Source organism: Erythranthe guttata, chromosome 11, assembly GCF_056151865.1.
Source record: "Erythranthe guttata isolate IM_541 chromosome 11, IM_541, whole genome shotgun sequence".
Classification (NCBI taxonomy): domain Eukaryota; kingdom Viridiplantae; phylum Streptophyta; class Magnoliopsida; order Lamiales; family Phrymaceae; genus Erythranthe; species Erythranthe guttata.
Window position 1 is genome coordinate 1,793,844 of NC_142543.1, and position 18,600 is coordinate 1,812,443.

Below are 18,600 nucleotides of genomic sequence, written 5' to 3' on the forward strand. Positions count from 1 at the left end.
TCAGTATATACTTTCCTAAAATCAAGATATATTTATTGAGATTCTTAAGATTTGTGCCAAGGTGAAAAACGACACCTATTTAGGAACGGAGGGAGTAGTAACTTGGCTTTGTTAACAATAACATAGTTGAATTTATAACTTCTCACGTGCACATAACTATTTTCAAGGGTAAATTACGGTTACCAACTATTTTCAAGGGTAAATTACGGTTACCATTGAGGTAAGGTCAAATTACAAAATTTACGAGCTCACTTCCTTAGTGAGGCCGCCATTAACGAGTTGTTTCAATACAACAGCTGTTCTTCGATTTTTTCTCTTCTCCTTTGATGGAATGTGCTTCCATTAATTTGAACATTCGGCACATTTAACTGCGTAATACTTTCCGGATTCCCTGCAATTATTATGAGGAGAAGTTATTGCACAATTTTCACTACTAATTATGCTCTGATATAGCACAAGATTGTGACAAATAATGTCGGATTAGAAACTAAACGAGAAAGTTTCGGATACAGAATCACGTCTCGAAAACTCACAAAATCGAATAAACTTGACCAAATATAATCTCGAGCTAATATTCAACAAACACCAATTTTCATCAAGAACAGAAACAAAAACAAAAAAATTATATTGAAAAAAAAAATCAGTATAACATGTAACGAAAATTAGATGGGAAGTGTCGATTAGTTTCTCCGCTTGATTTCTTTCGTTCTTGAATCGAAAAAAACGATTCTCACTTCACTGTATTATAAGAGCCTATTAATCTGAAAATCAAGTCCTTATTTCAGTGTCTAACTTCTAAAATTAGCATAACCAAACTTTTCTTTTCAATTTTTTTCATTGAAATCCAGAGTTTGCTTATAAATCTCCTATTATTTACAAACTATATCGAATCAAAGGTCGTCTTCATCACTTCCATACTGCTGGCATAACGAAAGTAAACCAGCGGTTCGTTCTGCACCCCGTTTTTCATTCTCCTTGTTCCCATCAGCACCTGATTTCTTCATCACAGAAACTCGAACCGTTGGAGACTTGAAAACAAATTTACCATTGTTACCAGAAGCCGTGTGCACACCACCATTATCTCGATTGTCGGAGCTGTTAATTTCAGTTGGTTTAGAATCAAACATTTTAATCCTCTTTGAAGAACCGGATAATGAATCCAAATCCAAATCTGAATCGTCATCATAATCATCATCAATCCTTTTTAAAACAACGGCTTCTCTTCGCCCGTTAAACACCGATTTTATCAGAGCTTCGTCTTCTTCCTCCAACTCTCGTTCCTTGCGCTCGTTCGAACGCTGCAGAGCTTCCAGCATTGCGTCAACGCTCACAGCCGCGTGTCTCGATTTCATCGATTTCATTTCATCCAGAGTAGCAAGGATATCCATCTCTCTCTTCGAGTCGTGAGTTTTATTCTCCAACGATTTCATTGCATCTCCCCTCTCTTCGGAAATCCTCTTCCTTTTTTCCTCCTCTGTTTCCTCCTCCGCCGCACGCCAGGGTTCGAAATTCCTCGTCGCACCAGACTCGACAATGTAATCGGAGTTTTGGGGATCGGTTTTGTAAGTGATTTCGGCAGAGCATTTAGTGCACCTGAAATAGAATCTGGAGATCTGAATCCCTAGATACTTCTCTCCCACGGCGTCTTCCTTGCGTGAATTGAATTTCGTCCCCTTGTAGATGTAATTGCCGCACGTGCCGCACCGGATGCTCATCGGCAGCATCATCCGCACCGTCATCTGCTTGTTCTTCGGCTGCCTCCGCCGCGGAAGCTTCGAATGATCGAAGTCCGGCGGGTAGTATTTGTTTAGCACTTTCCTTTCTCCCATCTTTCTTTCTCTCTCCTATTTTCACGGTGTTAATATACCGCAATTGCGCCCAACAGAGGTGGATTCAACAAAACAGAGTTTGGGAGCAAGTCGGAGGGTGGCGGCCGTCGGCGGAGGAGCCGGAGCGAACGGGACGAAGGTGCAGAGAGAGAGAAAGGTACAAAACCCTAGCGTGTGTTGATGTGTTTGTGTCTCGATGATTTTTTGGGCCTGGCAAAATTAAGCATGGCATATATATATAAGCTAAATTAGTAAATTACTACCATCTCCCTAAGATAAAGTGTAATTACGGAAAGACCTATTATGGTTTATAAATTACATCCAGCCCCTTTTAGTTTATAAATTTCTTACATCCACCCCTAAAAAAGGGTGTTAATGTAAGAAATATATAGATTGCAGGGGTGGATGTATTTATAGAAAAATAAGGGTTTTTTTCGTAAATAGGACTTTACCTCAGGGGGATGATTGTAATTTACCCCTATATATATTGCCGCGCTCGATGAGATTAACAAAATTATTCAAACAAAAATTTCTATAGTTTGTTTAAACACAATGACTTATATTATAACTTTTTTTAATTTTTATACGCACAAAAATATTTTTTGATGACAATAATTTTGTTTTAATTTAAAATAATTTTAATTATCTAGATATTATATATATATATATATATATATATATATATATATATATATATATATTCAAAATTCATATTATATTTGACAATGTTTGCATTAACAATGACTCCAAAATTAAAAAAAAATTGAAACTTGTATAATTGTATAATTTATTCTTAAAAAGTTAAAACTTAAAACCTCATCACAATATAAACAAGTTGATCAATTCCTCTTAGGGGTGGAAATTGAAACGGAATTTCCGAATTCCGCCAATTCCGATATGAAAATACCCGAATTTGAAATACTTTTTTTTCATTCCGATTTTCAATATTCCGATTTCTTACGATTATTTTTGGAACGAATATGGAATTACATATAAAATTATTGGAAATTCCGATTTATGATCCATTTTTTTTTCTATTCATGTTTTGCAAGAACTATATTTACCTTTTCTTTTATTTTGAAAATTTGCAATGTTTGCTTTGATAATCTGATTATGTTGTTTTTACAAGTGTTTACATTTCATCTTATTGACCTTTGTTTAGGATTTCTTGCCTTTTGCCGGAAAATTACAAAAATATTAGAAGAAAAAAATGCTAAAAATTACCATTGTTTCCGATTTTGGAACAAAAAATTAAGAATTAATGCAATTTCCGAAAATTCAGAAATTCCGCCGATTCCGAGGTATTCCGAAATTGGAATGGATTTTGAAATTCCGATTTTTTTGGAACAGAAATTGAAACCTATTTTTAACTTCCGATTTTTTTTTGAAAATTTCCGAAAAAGACATTTCCGATCAATTCCGTCCGATTTCCACCCCTAATTCCACAAGTTCATAAACTTCATATCTCGACAAGGTTGCACTTCCAGCAATGTGGTTTGTACTTTGTACACTCGATGTTTATCCATTTCCGAAGTCGAACCATGTAATAATATATAACAAAATTACGAAATGCAATAAAATATCGAAATCGTTAAATTAATTCCAAATTAGAGATCATTATGAAGATCGTGCACTTTAACATCCCGGCACGAGATCAAATTGTGCAGTACAAGTGCAGTGCAAGCGGATAATATGAGTCATAAGTAGTTCATTTTTTAAACTAGATCATCAATTTAAGCTTAATTATTTTTCGAGCAAAACGGAAGAAAACGAACGTCGAATATTTATCTTATCACAGCAAACAATTATCGAATACCTCAATTTTGAGAAGGTGCGTCAACGTTTGTACTCGCATGATATGTGCCTACAAATAGGTCGGAAAATCGCACACATTAAGAAACGAGTTTATGTCCACTCATAGAAGAAACTTTTGTGTAACCCTAATTAATATTGAACGGATACTCGAAAAATCGATATAAAGCATATCATAATATTAATAATACCATTAGTGTCATCTCTAGTAGAACAAGCTCGGCGCTTTGCACTGTATTTCTCGTCCAACGGCACCGGCGGTTGAAAAGAAAATTGCGAGATATTGACACCTTGTGCATATTCCGGGTGCTCGTCTATATACCTAAACCATTTATTTATTTATTATGCGTTAAAACAATAAATTATTAATAATAAATAATAACGATAAGCGAACCCTTAGCAATGTATGAACATTATTATTTATACCTACTAAGTTCAACCATCGAACGCATTCTCTTGTTAGACGGTGCGACGTAATACCTGTTTACGAACATCACTCAAAAAAATCAAAATCCGTAACTTCAATTTCGAACCCAAAAAGATAAAAATTAATTAATTAAAAAGAAAATTATATTATAACGTACACGTCAAAGAACTTGGTTCCGCCTTCGGCTCGGATCCTTAAAATCCGTTGCCATCCGGAAGGAGTTTGGGGAATCCTAGGTTTGTCCATCGCCCAACGCATGGTACCGTCTTGCTTAATGTCGGATTCGTCTTTGCAAGATACGTCAGGCCGCCACTCGCGAGCTGTTTCGCATACGAAGAGATGTTCTTCGATTTTTTCTCGTATTTCTTCGTATTTTTCCTTAGATGGAATGAGCCTCCATTTCGAGCATTCGGCGCATTTAACCGTGTAGTACTTCACGGATTCCCACACTTTTTTTGCGGATGCTATTCCTTGTTCTTGTTCCATTTGTTTCGAATTAATTAGTACTGCGATTATATACGAAGGGGAAGTCATTGCGCGATTATGAGACTAATTACGCTCTGATATATCGCTGATTATGCACAAAAAACGAACTCCGAGCAAAATTCGGGAAAGCTCACAACTTAGAAAAATCTAGACCAATTTAGAAACGTTTCTTGAGCTAATTTTCAACGGACACCAATCTTCATCAAGAACAGAAACAAAATTCAGAAATTATATCGGAATAAACTTACACAACAACGAGAATAATCGGCAACAAAAAAACGAGAATAATTATATATATATATATATATATACAGTGGCGGATCCAGGACGAAAATTCAGGGTATGCCGAATCCAAGAATTTACTGATTTACTGTATAGTGGGGTTAAATTTTCAGGGGTTCGGGGGCAGCGCCTCCGGAAAAAAAAAAATTGAACCTTTTTTTGTTGGATAAATTAGGAGAAGGAAAAAAGAAATTGAAACTTTTTATTTTATTTTTTTGGATAAATTAGGAGAAGAAAAAATTTGGGACTTTTTTTGTATATTTTGGATTTTGGGTGGACTAAATAATAATATAGATATAATATAATGTGTTTTTGGGAAGAGGGGCTAAAAAAACAAGAAACAATTTAGGACTTTTTTTGTATATTTTGAATTTTGGGTGGACTAAATAATAATATAGATATAATATAATGTGTTTTTGGGGAGAGGGGCTAAAAAGAAAAGGAAAAAAAGTTAGGACCTTTTTTGTATATTTTGAATTTCAGGTGGACTAAATAGTAATATAGATATAATATAATGTGTTTTTGGGAGAGGGGCTCAGAAGAAATTTAGACTAAAAAATTAAACCATACTTTTTTGTTCCATAGTGGAGTCGAACTCATGACCTCAACTCACAACTTGGAGATCTTTGCCACTAAGGCAAATTTATTTTCATTTTTTGGGGTGGTCCATGGCATACTTGGCCACCCCCTAGATCCGCCCCTATATATATATATATATATATATATATATATATATATATATATATATATATATATATATATATATATATATATATATATATATATATATATATATATATATATATATATATATATCGGAATGAAACACAAATGAAGGACTAGTGTGAATGAAAACAAATCATCTACTAAGAAACTCAACAAACATTAAATCTAGATTGTTGACGAGACGAAGTAGTTAGATACGCTTTTGTGTAAGCAATAAACGTACGAGCTCATCTTATAACCATATAGTAAAATCGTTGAGGATCGGAAACAATCACCATCATAATTTCATACACTCATTTGCCCGCGAAAAAAAATTCAAATTCACAACACGTAAAAATCGACGTTATATCGCATGCATCGTAAAACCTTTACATATACATATATTATATATACATGCATGATACATTTTCTTTTTCTGATTACACAAAGCGCACAATATGAATACACACATTGGAACGCAGCTGAAAAAAATACTAGGGGTCTTTTTTTTTCCTTATTTCTTTTGGCTTAAAAAAATCAGATATTCAGCTGAAACCCTAGTTCAGAAAAAGGGTTAACTGCAAAAAATCCCCTAAACTTTGGACGTTTTTGCGCTTTACCCCCTGAACGGAAAAAAGTTGCACGAGCATACCTGGACTCTATTATTTTTAGCACCAATGTCCAAAATGTCCATTTTTGGCCAAAATTGACCGGAATCCAAGTCACGTGCCTTACACGTGTATATAGCTGGGGTAAATGCGTCATTTCCTTTACACCCATTTTCTTTCTTATCTTTTTAATAAATCTAAGAAAAAAAAAAAAAAAAAAAAAAAAAAAGGGAAAAAAACGCCTCTTCTTCCCGTCACCATCATCCCCAACCAAACTCCTCCCATCAACACCAGCCCCAACCAAAAGATGCAACAAAACAAACAACTCCTCTCTTTAATGTGGGATGTGTTTGACTGGTTTTATAATCCCGGTGCACCGGGAAATGCAGGTTGTGGCTGGAAGAGAAGATAGTGCAGAAGGATCTTGATAAAGTTGATTTCTCTTTCATCATCTATGCTTGTAAGAATTTATGATTTTTTTATTGTCTTTTTTTTAATGTTTCATTACTCGTGAAGAAAAAAGGGTTGGTTGATTAATTCTTTAATTGATTAGGAGGGTTTTTAAAATTTAAAGTTCATATTGGAATTAATAATGGATGATTTGAAGAACTGTAAACTGATTTTTTTATTTTTTTTGAAGTTGTAATTTGTGAAATTGTGATTGAAGGTTTGAAATTATATGGAGAAAAAAAACCCAGTGATTTTGTGTTTCATTTGTGTTTATTCTTCAGATAAAAGAATAAATAAAAAAAGAGAAAAGATGGTGCGGCGGCGATGGAGATAGATGGTGGTGCGGCGGCGGTGGAGAGAGATGGTGCGGTGGCGGTGGAGAGAGATGGTGCGGCGGCGGTGGAGAGATGGTGGTGTGGCGACGGTGGAGATAAATGGTGGTGCGGCGGCGGTGGAGAGAGATGGTGGTGCGGCGGCAGTGGAGAGAGATGGTGCGGCGGCGGTGGAGAGAGATGGTGGTGCGGCGGAGGTGGAGAGAGATGATGGTGCGGCGACGGTGGAGAGAGATGGTGGTGTGGCGACGGTGGAGAGAGATGATGGTGCGGCGACGGTGGAGAGAGATGGTGTGGCGACGGTGGAGAGAGATGGTGGTGCGGCGGCGGTGGAGAGAGATGGCGCGGCGGCCGTGGAAAGATGGTGGTGGCTGTGGTGTGGACAGATGGTGGTGGCTGTGGTGTGAAAATCTTCCCCTGTTTTGAAGCAACAGGGAGACGAAGAATCGAAGATGATGGGGGCTGTGTTCCCTTTTTTTTTTTCTTTTTCCTTTTTCTTTTTTTCTTTTTCTTTTCTCTTTTTTTATTTATTCTTTTTGTGAATCGACGAAATTGCCCCCTCATTATCACGTGTGAGTTGCACGTGTGCAATTCAGGCCGAATTTTTGCTATAAATGGATTTTTTCATCATCGGTGCAACAATTTAACAAGTTCAGGTATGCTCGTGCAACTTTTTTCCGTTCAGGGGGTAAAGCGCAAAAACGTCCAAAGTTTAGGGGATTTTTTGCAGTTAACTCTCAGAAAAATGATAAAAAAAAAAAAAAAAAAAAAAAAAAAAAAAAAAAAAAAACCTTGCAATGAGATGCCCAAGTATAAATGCATTTGTTGTTATTTAATCAATTGTACAATGAATTTGTGCGATTAAATTGGGGGTTTTTGGAGTGAGAGATGAAATTAAAATAGATCACAAAATTTAAAAAAATAAATAAAATAAAAGTAAAATTAATAACAAAAATCCCAGTCACCTCATTGAAACGCATGATCTGCAGATCGACTCGAATGTGTTTGTGTGTGTGTTTGCTATATAATATACTCGAAAATCAAGAATCAAGAAATACAGCATTTAACAAAGATCAAGAAACCCCTAAATAAAAACAAGAATTGAGAGAGACCAAACCTGGATTTATATAAATCACCAAGAATCGCCGATCCCTGTCAGGCGAAGAGTACACACAGATGTGTGTGAATGTGTGTGCGCGGCGGTGGGTTTTGTGTGGGTGTGCAGGGGCGGAACCAGGATTAAAATATAGGGGGGCTAACTAAAATTTTGGGGTTCGGGGCAGAAAAAAATTTTTAGGTTCACAAGATATAGCAAAAATAAGTTTATATTGATAATTTTTTAATTAAATATCATATACATTATAGTTTTATCATATTTTAAGCATGACAAAAAAATCTTAATGTATTACACTTAAATATTTTGGAAATTAATGGCATCGTCTCATATTATTTTTAAGAGACACTGATAAAAAAATTCCAAATAAAGTAAATATTAATAGATATTATATAAAATAATACAAATTTAACCATTTTATTAAATATTTTTAAATTAGATATGATGTATACAAGTATAATTTATATAAAATTGTGGAGAAGAAACAAAAAAATTAAAGGTTAAGACACATATGTACAAAAACTTTAGGGGGGTCAAAAGGAATATTCAAAAATTAAAATGCCAAAATACCTAAAAAAAATTTTTTTTTTAATCTTTGGGGGGCAACAGGCCCCCCTGCTCCTTAAAAGATCCGCCATTGTGTGTGTGTGTGAGAGAGAGAGAGAGAGTGTGATGGAAGTCGTAGCCTAGTGTATTTTTTCTTTTTTTGGTGTGTGTGTGTGTGTCTGCGCTAAAATGCGACAATATAATTAACTATTTTATACTTTTTGTTTGGTCCGAGGATAATTGTCGCGTGTTCCAAAACATATAATTTGCTACAGAATATTGCAAATTGACTTTATTATTGATATAAATTAATTAAATATGTATAAATTATAGCAAATACTAAAATACCATTGTCGAAATTAATTAAATATGTATAGCAACATACTAGTGTAGTAGTACTAACATACTATTGTCGGTAATTGTTTTTCAACTAACTAATTAAGAGTGACAAGTATAAAATTGAAAAAAAATGCAATTAATGTTTTCTTGAAATTCTAAAATGACAAATAATTTGGGACCAAAAAAATCTCCAAAAAGCAAATATTTTGGGACGGGATGTAAATCGCACTATAGCTAACAATGTCTCGCAAGCTCAACATATGACCGTTGAGGGGCATGTAATTACGAAATTCAAAACTAAAATTTCAACATAATTACTCTAAAATCAATTATACATTTTCCAATTTTTATTCCTAATTCAATGAATTATATTAAAATTCGACTGGCCATCACCACCAGCTGCCACCAGCAATCACCACCGACGATCCGCCAAACGAAAAGGGGAGGTAAATGGAATCCTATTACATATGATTTGTGCACTTGATGTTTGTCTGTCGATTATCATTCGGAATAAAGGTCGAACCCTGTCTTCGAACAACAACAAATAGCAATTAATGAAACTACGTTAAGACACTAATAATATCAAATTATGTGGATTAATTAAACTCGACAAGATAAATAAATATATTTTTTCAAGAATTTAATTAGGAGTTAAAAAAGCTCCGCGCGAGATCAAATTGTGCAATGCAAGTGTAGTGCAAGTGCACATTTAGAGCGATAAGTACTCCCCTTAAACTAGATTATCGATTTAAGCTCAATGAGTAATTTTATGATCATAGCAAACAATTTATAACAGAATCGTAAAATACCTCAATTTTGAGTCTGCGGTGCAGCAGAGTCGTTATTTTGCGTCTCTATTGCACCATAAGCGCCTGCGAATAGATCACGAAATCTCACTCATTAAAAAAATTAAAAAATAAAAAATAAAAGAAACAGGGGAAATAATCATAATATTAATACCTGATCGACGCTTTGCACTGTATTTCTCGTCCAACGGTACGGGCGGTTGAAACGAAAACTGCGAGATGCTTACACCTTCTTGTGCATATTCCGGGTGCTCGTCTATATACCTGAAACATTTATTTATTACGCATTAAAAATAATAATATTAATAATAATGAAAAAACAATTCCATAGCAAAATCCGAACACTATAATTTATACCTGTGGAGTTCAACCATAGAACGCAATCTCTTGTTAGACGGTGCAACATAGTACCTGTACAAGACATAAATCGAAATCCTTAATTCCAATTTCGAAAAAATAATAAATAAATAAATAAATAAAGAAAATTATATTATACACGTACACGTCAGCGAACTTGGTTCCTCCTTCGGCTCTGATCCTTAAAATCCGTTGCCATCCGGAAGGAGTTTGGGGAATCCGAGGTCTGTCCATCGCCCAACGCATGGTACCATCTTGCTTGACATCGGATTCGTCTTTGCACGATATTTCGGGCCGCCACTCGCGAGCTGTTTCGCATACAAATGGCTGTTCTTCGATCTTTTCTCGTATTTCTTCGTATTTTTCCTTTGATGGAATGAGCCTCCATTTCGAGCATTCGGCGCATTTAACCGTGTAGTACTTCACGGATTCCCACACCTTTTTTGCGGATGCTATACCTTGTTCTTGTTCCATTGCTTTGAAGAGCTGCAATTAATTAGTCATTGCTCAAATTCACGACTAATTATGCTCTGACGTAGCACAAATTATGCACAAAAAATGAACTACAACGAAAACTCGAAAACGAAAAATCTAGAAGATAGAAACGATCAGAAACAGAATCCGACTCGCAAAATTTCACAACACGGGAAAAATCTAGACCAAATAGAATCTTCTTCGCCAAATTTTCAACACACGCGAATTTTCATCAAGAAAAGAACGAACAATCACAAATTATATTGGAATAAACTTACACAACAACGGGAAATATTGGCGGCAACTAGATGCATTTAGAGTTCTATCTCTAGATAGGTGGTATAAAATTCTTACACGTGTATACGTATCTTTATTTCCTTTTCTTTTATCAGTGCGATAACGGTTCGGAAATAAACTACCACCATAAATGAAAAGCCGTTCAAACTTAGGACATTGGTGTAACTATGTCGAGCCCATACATGAACACAGTGCACTAACATAGAGAAGAAGATCTCACAGGTTGTAAGAAATCAGACATCTATCGATTTTATTTACAAGTTAAAAGTTCAGAACGATTTAAACGGTATATTCCGGTTCCCACTTAATTTCAAAAACGGGATGAGGTGATTCAAACTCCTACAAGGTGTTCACCTTTCGTACATTTATAGAAATAAGGTCGTGAATTTATAAAACCGCGTACTATACGTGTTCGTAAATTGAAAAAAAATCCATACTAAAAAACATCAAAAGGGTTGTAAAACTAGAGAATATAATTAAATTGTTGTAAATCATCTACTACGAAACTGAACAAGAATTGAAACCGATAGCAATGATAGCTTGGATGCTAAAAGAATAATCGAGTCGATCATGTACGCTGCTATATACGATGACAAATTTCTAGCCGAAGATGCCTATTAAGCGATAGACTTACAAGCTCGTCTTATACTCATATAGATGACTACACACACACACACACACACACACACACACACACACACACACATATATATATATATATATATATATATATATATATATATATATATATATATATATATATATATATATATATATATATATATATATATATATGATTAATAGAAAAATGCAGAGTATACAAAATCACCATCATAAATTCGTACAGTCCTTTGCCGCGGCAAAAAGAAAATTCAAAACGCGTATAAATCAACGTCACATAACATGCATCGTAAAACCTTTTATATACGAACGTGCATGATAAAAACTTTTCTGCTTACGCAAGAAAACAATCTGAATACACACATGTACAGAAAAAAAGGGTTAGTTTTCAAACATCAGATTGGTTTTAAAAGTTCATTCGCTTACGAAAAAAGCTTAAATAATAGGGTTTCTTTGTTTTTTTTTTTTTTTGCCCCTTTTCTTTTGGGCTTAAACAATTACATGCAGCTGAAATCCTTGTCCGGAATCTACCGGAAAAACACGAAAATTGCAATTAGATACACAACATGCATGTGTTTCACAAAATTTAAAGCAGATCATAAAATTCGTTTCAGAAACAATTACATGTAATCAAATAAAATATTAAAATTAAAGAAAATTTAAAAAATTAATTAACAAATTCGCGCAGCCACCTCATTGAAACAAATGATCCACAGAAAATGACATGTGTTCCTGTGTGTGATTTCTATACGTGCGATTCAATGTTGCAAATAAAAAAATCAAAAATCAAAAATCAAGAATCAACAAATTTACACCATTAAACAAGATCAAGAAACCCGAAAAGAAAACAAGCTGAGAGACCAAACCTGTATGTATATATGTATGTATATATAAAAATCACCAAGAATCGCAGATCCGAGCAGGCCCTCAAAAGAGTACACACAGTTGTGTGTGTAAATGTGTGTGGCGGTGGGTGTTTTGTGTGAGGAGTTGGTGTATATCTGCGCGTGTGTGTATTAATTGCAGGTAGAAAATGCGTCAATATACATATATAATAATTGTAAAACGTTTTGTTTGGTCCGAGGATTATAAGAAGTGCTGCCACCTTGAAAATTAATTTTGTAATACAATACCTGCAATTTGACTTTATGATTATTATAAGAAAACGTCTTTACATTTATTGCATAATATTTGGAGGCCTGATTTTGTTGTTGACATTTGACCAATTAACCAACTGGTAAAATTTCAAGGTAAAGTACGTACTACCTCTAGTCCTAAGTCAAGGTCAAATTATGAAAATCCTCTTTCTATTTCGGGTGATTACAATTAATCCATCAACTATAAATCTTCTTACGTATTTCTTTTTGTTAGTGGAATCTTCTAGATTGTGTGGAATATTCTCCAGTTTGTACCCGTTTTGCTACATTCGAGCTCCACATTTTTTAAACAGAGATAATCATAAAAGATAATCATAAGATGTATGTTTGGACTTATAAATATCAAATTGTGGTGCATAAAAAACTTCATTTTTGTACAAAACGAGTACAAACTAGAGAACATTCTACGGAATCTTCTAGATTTTGTTAAATTTGACACAGTACAGATAGAAGTGTAAGGAGATTCATAATTGAGAGATAGTTGTAATTATCGAAACTGAAAGGGTTTTTTCGTAACTTGACCTTTCCTCAGGGGTGGCTGTAATTTACCTTAAAATTAACTAATCAATATTTAGATGATCTTCTAATAATCAAAAAAAACAACTTTGACTTGTTTTTCAACATTCAAGTATAGAAAGTAAAGGTTACTTTTAATAGGGTTTTTTTTTTTAATTTAAAAAGGAGAAAGTAAAATATCTTAAACTTCAACCACAAATGTATGTTAATCCAAGTATATATATATATATATATATATATATATATATATAAAAGGAAAAAAAAAAGTTAGTTGGGAAAAGGTTGTATTTGTTGACTAGACATACCTGGGAAACTTGCAATGCGATTCTTCGGACCACCTGTCCCAGATATTTTCAGAACATAAAACTCTTTTGGTGCTGTCAGTATCAAACATCACATAATTATTCCACAATCATATTCACACTGTATAATATATGTAATAAAAATATCAAGACTAATAATAATTAATCATCAAAGTAAACTTGCCTGAGTTTTTCACCTTCAAAAACAATGATCAAAATCAATTACATCCTTCTCCTTCTTTCCTTGCTCACATTTTCATCTGCAGACACCTGGATTAAATCCGGCTACTGGTACTCCGGCAGCGAATTCCCGGTACCGGACATAAATTCCACACTGTTTACGCATTTAATCTGCGCATTCGCGCACATTAATTCCACCAATTACGAAATCTATATTTCGCCGAACGATCAACCGTACTTTTCGACCTTCACACAAATCGTCAACAGAAGAAATCCATCGGCAAAGACACTTTTGTCCATATGGGCAGGTGCACCAAACTCTTCTGTATTTTACAACATGACAAATCAACCGTCCACCAGAAAATCATTCATAACATCCTCGATTATTACAGCGCGACGAAACGGATTCACGGGGCTCGATCTTAACGGCGTTTTTCCAAGCACACCTGAGAAAACCGCCAACATGGCAACTTTTCTAGACGAGTGGCGAAAAGCAATATATTCCAAACGAGAACCTTTAATGTTAACTTTGGGAGCTAGATATTCGCCTGTGGTGGGGTCCACGGTATACCCCGTGAGCTCAATCAGCAGAAACTTCGATTGGGTGCATATTCGGTCGTACGACTATCATGTGCCTTTACAAGATAGATTTTTTACAGGAGCACACGCGGCTTTATACGATCCGCACAGCAATATAAGCACGGATTACGGTGTAAATGAATGGATTCGTAGAGGATTACCTGCCAAGAAACTGGTTCTCGGCTTGCCCTACCATGGATATGCATGGACATTAGTAAACCCGAACGACTACGCAATAGGTGCACCTGCGAAAGGGCTTGCCATAACTGCAGACGGATCGATGAGCTATAAATATATTAAGTGGTACCTCAATAGCTATGGTGTGAAACCGGTGTTTAACTCTACATACGTTGTGAACTATTGCAAGATTGAATCTTTCTGGATTGGTTACGATGACGTGGAAGCGGTTCGGGCGAAAGTTACTTATGCAAAGGAGAAGGGTCTTCTTGGTTATAGCGTGTTTCAAATACCGAGCGATGATACGGATTGGAGTCTCTCTCGGACAGGTTAGAAGTGCAACGTTTTAATATTCTTTTATGATGTCTGAAGATGCAAAATCCAACGTAGATTCGAACAGTACAAAACGAGTAACAATGTGGTCTAGCGAATTTTTAACCACTTCATTTTTTCAGCTCAAGAAGACGAGGAAGAACAGAGGAACAAGCGACCATTACTGGTGATTCTATTGCCAACAACTATTGCAGCCATTCTTCTACTACTTGGCACCGGAATATACTTCTTGAAACGAAAACTAAAAGGTACCCAATCGACATTATAGTATTATGTTGTACTTATACACTCTAAAACAGAAAAAAAGAATAACTGCACTCTCGGCTTTTAAATTTTCTTTCAGTCAAGGGGACTTTGGGTAAAAGAAACGAGTGCTCTAATCTGCAAGCGTTCAAATTCGCTCAGATAATAACAGCCACGAATAATTTTTCATGTGAAAATAAGCTCGGTGAGGGTGGATTTGGACCTGTATACAAGGTAAGAACGAATTTAAGACAAAAATCAAACTTCTAGACAAACTTAAGATATTAATGTTTATTTCATTAGGCCAATTCCATTTATTTCGCCGGAGAATACATTTGAAACAACCCAATTTCCAATAATGCATTAAATGCCTTTACGATATGTTGTTTTTTTTGCTAGGGTGAATTACCAAACGGGCTTCAAATTGCTGTAAAAAGACTTTCGAAAGGTTCTAAACAAGGAACGGAGGAGCTCGAGAACGAGCTTGCACTTACAACAAAACTACAGCATGTCAACTTAGTCAAAGTTGTTGGAATTTGTACAGAGAGTGAGGAAAAAATGCTGATATACGAGTATATGCAAAACGGGAGCTTGGATACGTACCTCTTTGGTCAGTCATCACTTAACCTCACCAGTGTTTTTCCATGCTAGTATTGAGTAAATGCCTCTGCACTTCAACAACAAATTAAAGTTTGTCATTTACAAAAAAAAAATGGAAAAATATAAGAAGCATGCAAACATCGATTCAACCTTAACTCACGTTTTCTGTCGTCGACAGCGCATGATACTTTATAAATATACTTTCACAGCGTTGACTTTTATATTGATATATATTGTAGATCCAGTAAAAAGACTGTGCTTAGATTGGCCGAAACGAGTTCAAATTATCGAAGGTATTACTCAAGGTCTACTGTATCTCCAGGAGTACTCAGCAGTCACAATAATTCACAGAGATTTGAAAGCTAGCAACATTTTGCTGGACAAAGAAATGAAGCCTAAAATATCCGATTTCGGTATAGCTAAAATTTTCGAGAAAGATGAGGATTCAGCGAGCACAGGCAGGATTATCGGGACGTAGTAAGTGGAACAACTCGTAAATCTGTCACCCCTAGAAATTTTCATTTTCAATACTTTCTTGTGATGCTTCTTGAAATACAGTGGTTATGTTCCACCGGAGTACGTAAAAGGAGGAATATACTCGAGAAAATACGATGTTTACAGTTTCGGTGTACTTATACTACAGATCCTAAGTGGGAAGAAGACTTCATGTCTGTACGGTTTGCATAAGAATGTAAACCTTCTAGAGCATGTAAGAAAACCCGATAAACCGTCCAATATGGATCGATTAGATTTATAATATGTTGCATGTGGAAATTAAGCTAACACGTTGACTGAAATTTGACCAGGCGTATGAAATCTGGAAAGACGACAAATGCATGGATTTTATGGATCCATCACTGGACGATAATTCGTCCCCATGCAAAATGAAGAGGTGCATGCAAGTGGCTTTGTTGTGTGTTCAAGAAAAATGGGAAGATAGGCCATCTATGTTGGAAGTTTCATCGATGCTAAAAAGCGAAACGGAAATCGTGCCGACTCCTAAAATTCCTGCTTTCTCGATAAATAAAACTTCACGTGGTGAAACAGTATACAGTTCGGAAGTAGAAGTTTGTTCGGCCAACATGTTGACAATTACCCAAGAAATGCCCCGGTAATTGCTTCAATCTTCAACCAAAGAGGTATTTTTCGAAGCCTCTTCTTTATGCTGCTTAACCTACTTAGCTAGTGAATATAATGAAAGAGTCTGCTAGTTACTCGAAAATTGCAATAAGCAACTATCGTTAAATAAGTCTGACTACCTCACAGGTTATTACTAGGTTTCGTTATGTATAGAGAAGCGTGTAAATAATATTTCTATATTTACGCTTATCCTCTCACATTCCTAAAATGGCTTCAAATTAAAATCAAGAATAAGTACCGTGGTATATATAAGTAAACATTGAAGATCTTCACTCTAGTTTACTATTAAATTGACCAATGTGGAACCTACAAACAATTCATGGATGAAAATCCGAAACCGAAACCAAAACCAAGACCGGAACCGGAACGACCCGAGCCCGAGCCAAACCGGAAGCCAGAATCTGAAAACCGAAACCGAAACCGAACATGCTGAAACAAATCCACTAATCCATCAAACATCTCTCTCACTCTCTCAACAAAACAGTACACATGATGGACTACCCTGTATCAGCCAAGCTTAAAATGGTGTTAACAAGAAGAATCCTACATTTTTTGACAATTGAATTCGAGAAAATAAATGAGAAAGCATGCATAATACACAAGCGTTGGTTTCTTTTGCGCATTTAAACAAACAGATTAAAGGCACTGGAAATGCGAGTCGATTGGAGAAAATTCTTACGATGGAATATGAAATGGCGGATCAATTCCGAACGATTCATTAAAAATCAATGGTAAGCCAACAGATTATATCCACGATTTATCTTCTAAAAAAATCCACGGTTTAAATGAAAATTTACATTTGGACTCCAAAACTAAATTACCAACTAATATAGACACAAATAAATTAATAAGTTATATATGATTATGAACATAGCCCAATTAACAAAGCCCGGCTCGTATAGTCCAAGCCCATGATCTAGATGGGCCCAAATATACTTATTTTCATGTATTTTCACTATTTATACTAGATTCATAACATTTGTAAAATCATGTCTATATATATATATATATATATATACATTCTCGTATAATAGCTTGCAAATCATACCAGAGACGTAAACTATATTATGCTAACAATCTCGATCTAGTTGTAATTTATAAGGGGATTCGAATTTTGGCCAATTAACACATGTACATTTATTCCAATCGTTAGGTCATTTTGTACAGGACATTTAAATATTGAGGGCATCCGAATTTGAATCGCCTAGATTGAATCAAATTATATAACTTCAAACACATGCTTACAAGACTAGGCAAATTGCCTCTCAATAACGTTAGATGCTTTAATATATAAAAAAAAAAGGTTAAAAAGATTGTACCAAGGAATTATGTATGTTACATGATTATTTTATCTATATATGTTTGTTCATTTCCTACCCTCTTTTTGACTTGAGTACATACACTTGATTGAAATTTGAAGCTAATTGAATAACGAGTGTGTGAGAGAGAGAGACTACTTAAACAATTTGTTTAGTAGAAAAATGTTAAGACAGTATGACAAGCAAAAACAGACATTAGTAACAAATGAAAACTAAATTACTATTTAATTATCGGTCATTGAGATGCTACGCTAGATTATTTGCATCAGTTGATTTTCAACTATTGGTGTTGTTAAATAGCCACCACTAAGTACACATACACATGACTCATGATCGTATGTGTGATTATGTGCAGATTAACAGTTAATAATCACCTGATGTACGCGTTAATGTATCAATTAAATCAATGAAGACTAAATCAATGCAAAAGAATAAACCCTAACATATATTAATTTCAATATTTCATAAAACGTTGAACAGGTCCTAAATATACTTATATCCATGAAACCGGGCGGCTTTCTAGAATCTAGGGTGGTGAAATAAGTATAACTCAGTGAGTCAACTGTTGT

The 18,600-nt window shown here is 35.0% G+C and overlaps 4 protein-coding genes across 13 annotated transcripts; 1 reads left to right on the forward strand and 3 right to left on the reverse strand.

The window, feature by feature from the left end:
- Positions 1 to 709: 709 nt before the first annotated feature.
- Positions 710 to 2,061, reverse strand: LOC105964192 (uncharacterized). Its single transcript, XM_012988718.2, has one exon. The coding sequence runs from the start codon at positions 1,827 to 1,829 to the stop codon at positions 891 to 893; it is 939 nt and encodes a 312-aa protein (XP_012844172.2). The 5' UTR covers positions 1,830 to 2,061; the 3' UTR covers positions 710 to 890.
- Positions 2,062 to 3,383: 1,322 nt separating this feature from the next.
- On the reverse strand, positions 3,384 to 8,188 carry LOC105964193 (methyl-CpG-binding domain-containing protein 2). Its single transcript, XM_012988719.2, has 5 exons — positions 8,049 to 8,188; positions 4,226 to 4,574; positions 4,068 to 4,121; positions 3,833 to 3,963; positions 3,384 to 3,693 (listed from the first exon to the last, which is right to left on the reverse strand). The coding sequence occupies exons 2-5, from the start codon at positions 4,552 to 4,554 to the stop codon at positions 3,647 to 3,649; spliced, it is 561 nt and encodes a 186-aa protein (XP_012844173.2). The 5' UTR covers positions 4,555 to 4,574; positions 8,049 to 8,188; the 3' UTR covers positions 3,384 to 3,646.
- Positions 8,189 to 9,047: 859 nt separating this feature from the next.
- LOC105964170 (methyl-CpG-binding domain-containing protein 2) lies at positions 9,048 to 13,785 on the reverse strand. Of its 10 annotated transcripts, none has more exons than XM_088825835.1 (9): positions 13,645 to 13,785; positions 13,464 to 13,535; positions 12,352 to 12,486; positions 12,178 to 12,230; positions 10,239 to 10,579; positions 10,094 to 10,147; positions 9,891 to 10,000; positions 9,740 to 9,802; positions 9,048 to 9,454 (listed from the first exon to the last, which is right to left on the reverse strand). In XM_088825835.1, exons 5-8 carry the CDS (start codon positions 10,565 to 10,567, stop codon positions 9,741 to 9,743), a joined length of 555 nt encoding a protein of 184 aa, XP_088681961.1. In that variant the 5' UTR covers positions 10,568 to 10,579; positions 12,178 to 12,230; positions 12,352 to 12,486; positions 13,464 to 13,535; positions 13,645 to 13,785; the 3' UTR covers positions 9,048 to 9,454; position 9,740. The 10 variants fall into 10 exon arrangements, with proteins under 10 accessions (XP_088681961.1, XP_088681959.1, XP_088681962.1 ...); XM_088825833.1 differs by having other exon boundaries at positions 9,048 to 9,458; XM_088825836.1 differs by lacking the exon at positions 12,178 to 12,230.
- On the forward strand, positions 13,669 to 16,909 carry LOC105964169 (uncharacterized). Its single transcript, XM_088825830.1, has 7 exons — positions 13,669 to 14,725; positions 14,852 to 14,977; positions 15,073 to 15,206; positions 15,372 to 15,582; positions 15,812 to 16,049; positions 16,131 to 16,281; positions 16,379 to 16,909. The coding sequence occupies exons 1-7, from the start codon at positions 13,669 to 13,671 to the stop codon at positions 16,685 to 16,687; spliced, it is 2,226 nt and encodes a 741-aa protein (XP_088681956.1). The 3' UTR covers positions 16,688 to 16,909.
- The last annotated feature ends 1,691 nt before the right edge of the window (positions 16,910 to 18,600 follow it).

Bases quoted from the DNA above. Each gene is read 5' to 3' on its own strand.
- LOC105964192 (XM_012988718.2), bottom strand. From the start codon at position 1,829: ATGGGAGAAAGGAAAGTGCTAAACAAATACTACCCGCCGGACTTCGAT.
- LOC105964193 (XM_012988719.2), bottom strand. From the start codon at position 4,554: ATGGAACAAGAACAAGGAATAGCATCCGCAAAAAAAGTGTGGGAATCC. The intron at 3,964-4,067 runs GTATAAATAATA...TAAATGGTTTAG, and splicing joins TCGATGGTTGAACTTAGTAG to GTATATAGACGAGCACCCGG. The intron at 3,694-3,832 runs GTATTATTAATA...ACCTATTTGTAG, and splicing joins TACTAGAGATGACACTAATG to GCACATATCATGCGAGTACA.
- LOC105964170 (XM_088825834.1), bottom strand. From the start codon at position 10,567: ATGGAACAAGAACAAGGTATAGCATCCGCAAAAAAGGTGTGGGAATCC. The intron at 10,148-10,238 runs GTACGTGTATAA...TGTCTTGTACAG, and splicing joins GGAACCAAGTTCGCTGACGT to GTACTATGTTGCACCGTCTA. The intron at 9,803-9,890 runs GTATTAATATTA...ATCTATTCGCAG, and splicing joins CAGTGCAAAGCGTCGATCAG to GCGCTTATGGTGCAATAGAG.
- LOC105964169 (XM_088825830.1), top strand. From the start codon at position 13,669: ATGATCAAAATCAATTACATCCTTCTCCTTCTTTCCTTGCTCACATTT. The intron at 14,726-14,851 runs GTTAGAAGTGCA...TCATTTTTTCAG, and splicing joins TTGGAGTCTCTCTCGGACAG to CTCAAGAAGACGAGGAAGAA. The intron at 15,207-15,371 runs GTAAGAACGAAT...TTTTTTTGCTAG, and splicing joins GATTTGGACCTGTATACAAG to GGTGAATTACCAAACGGGCT.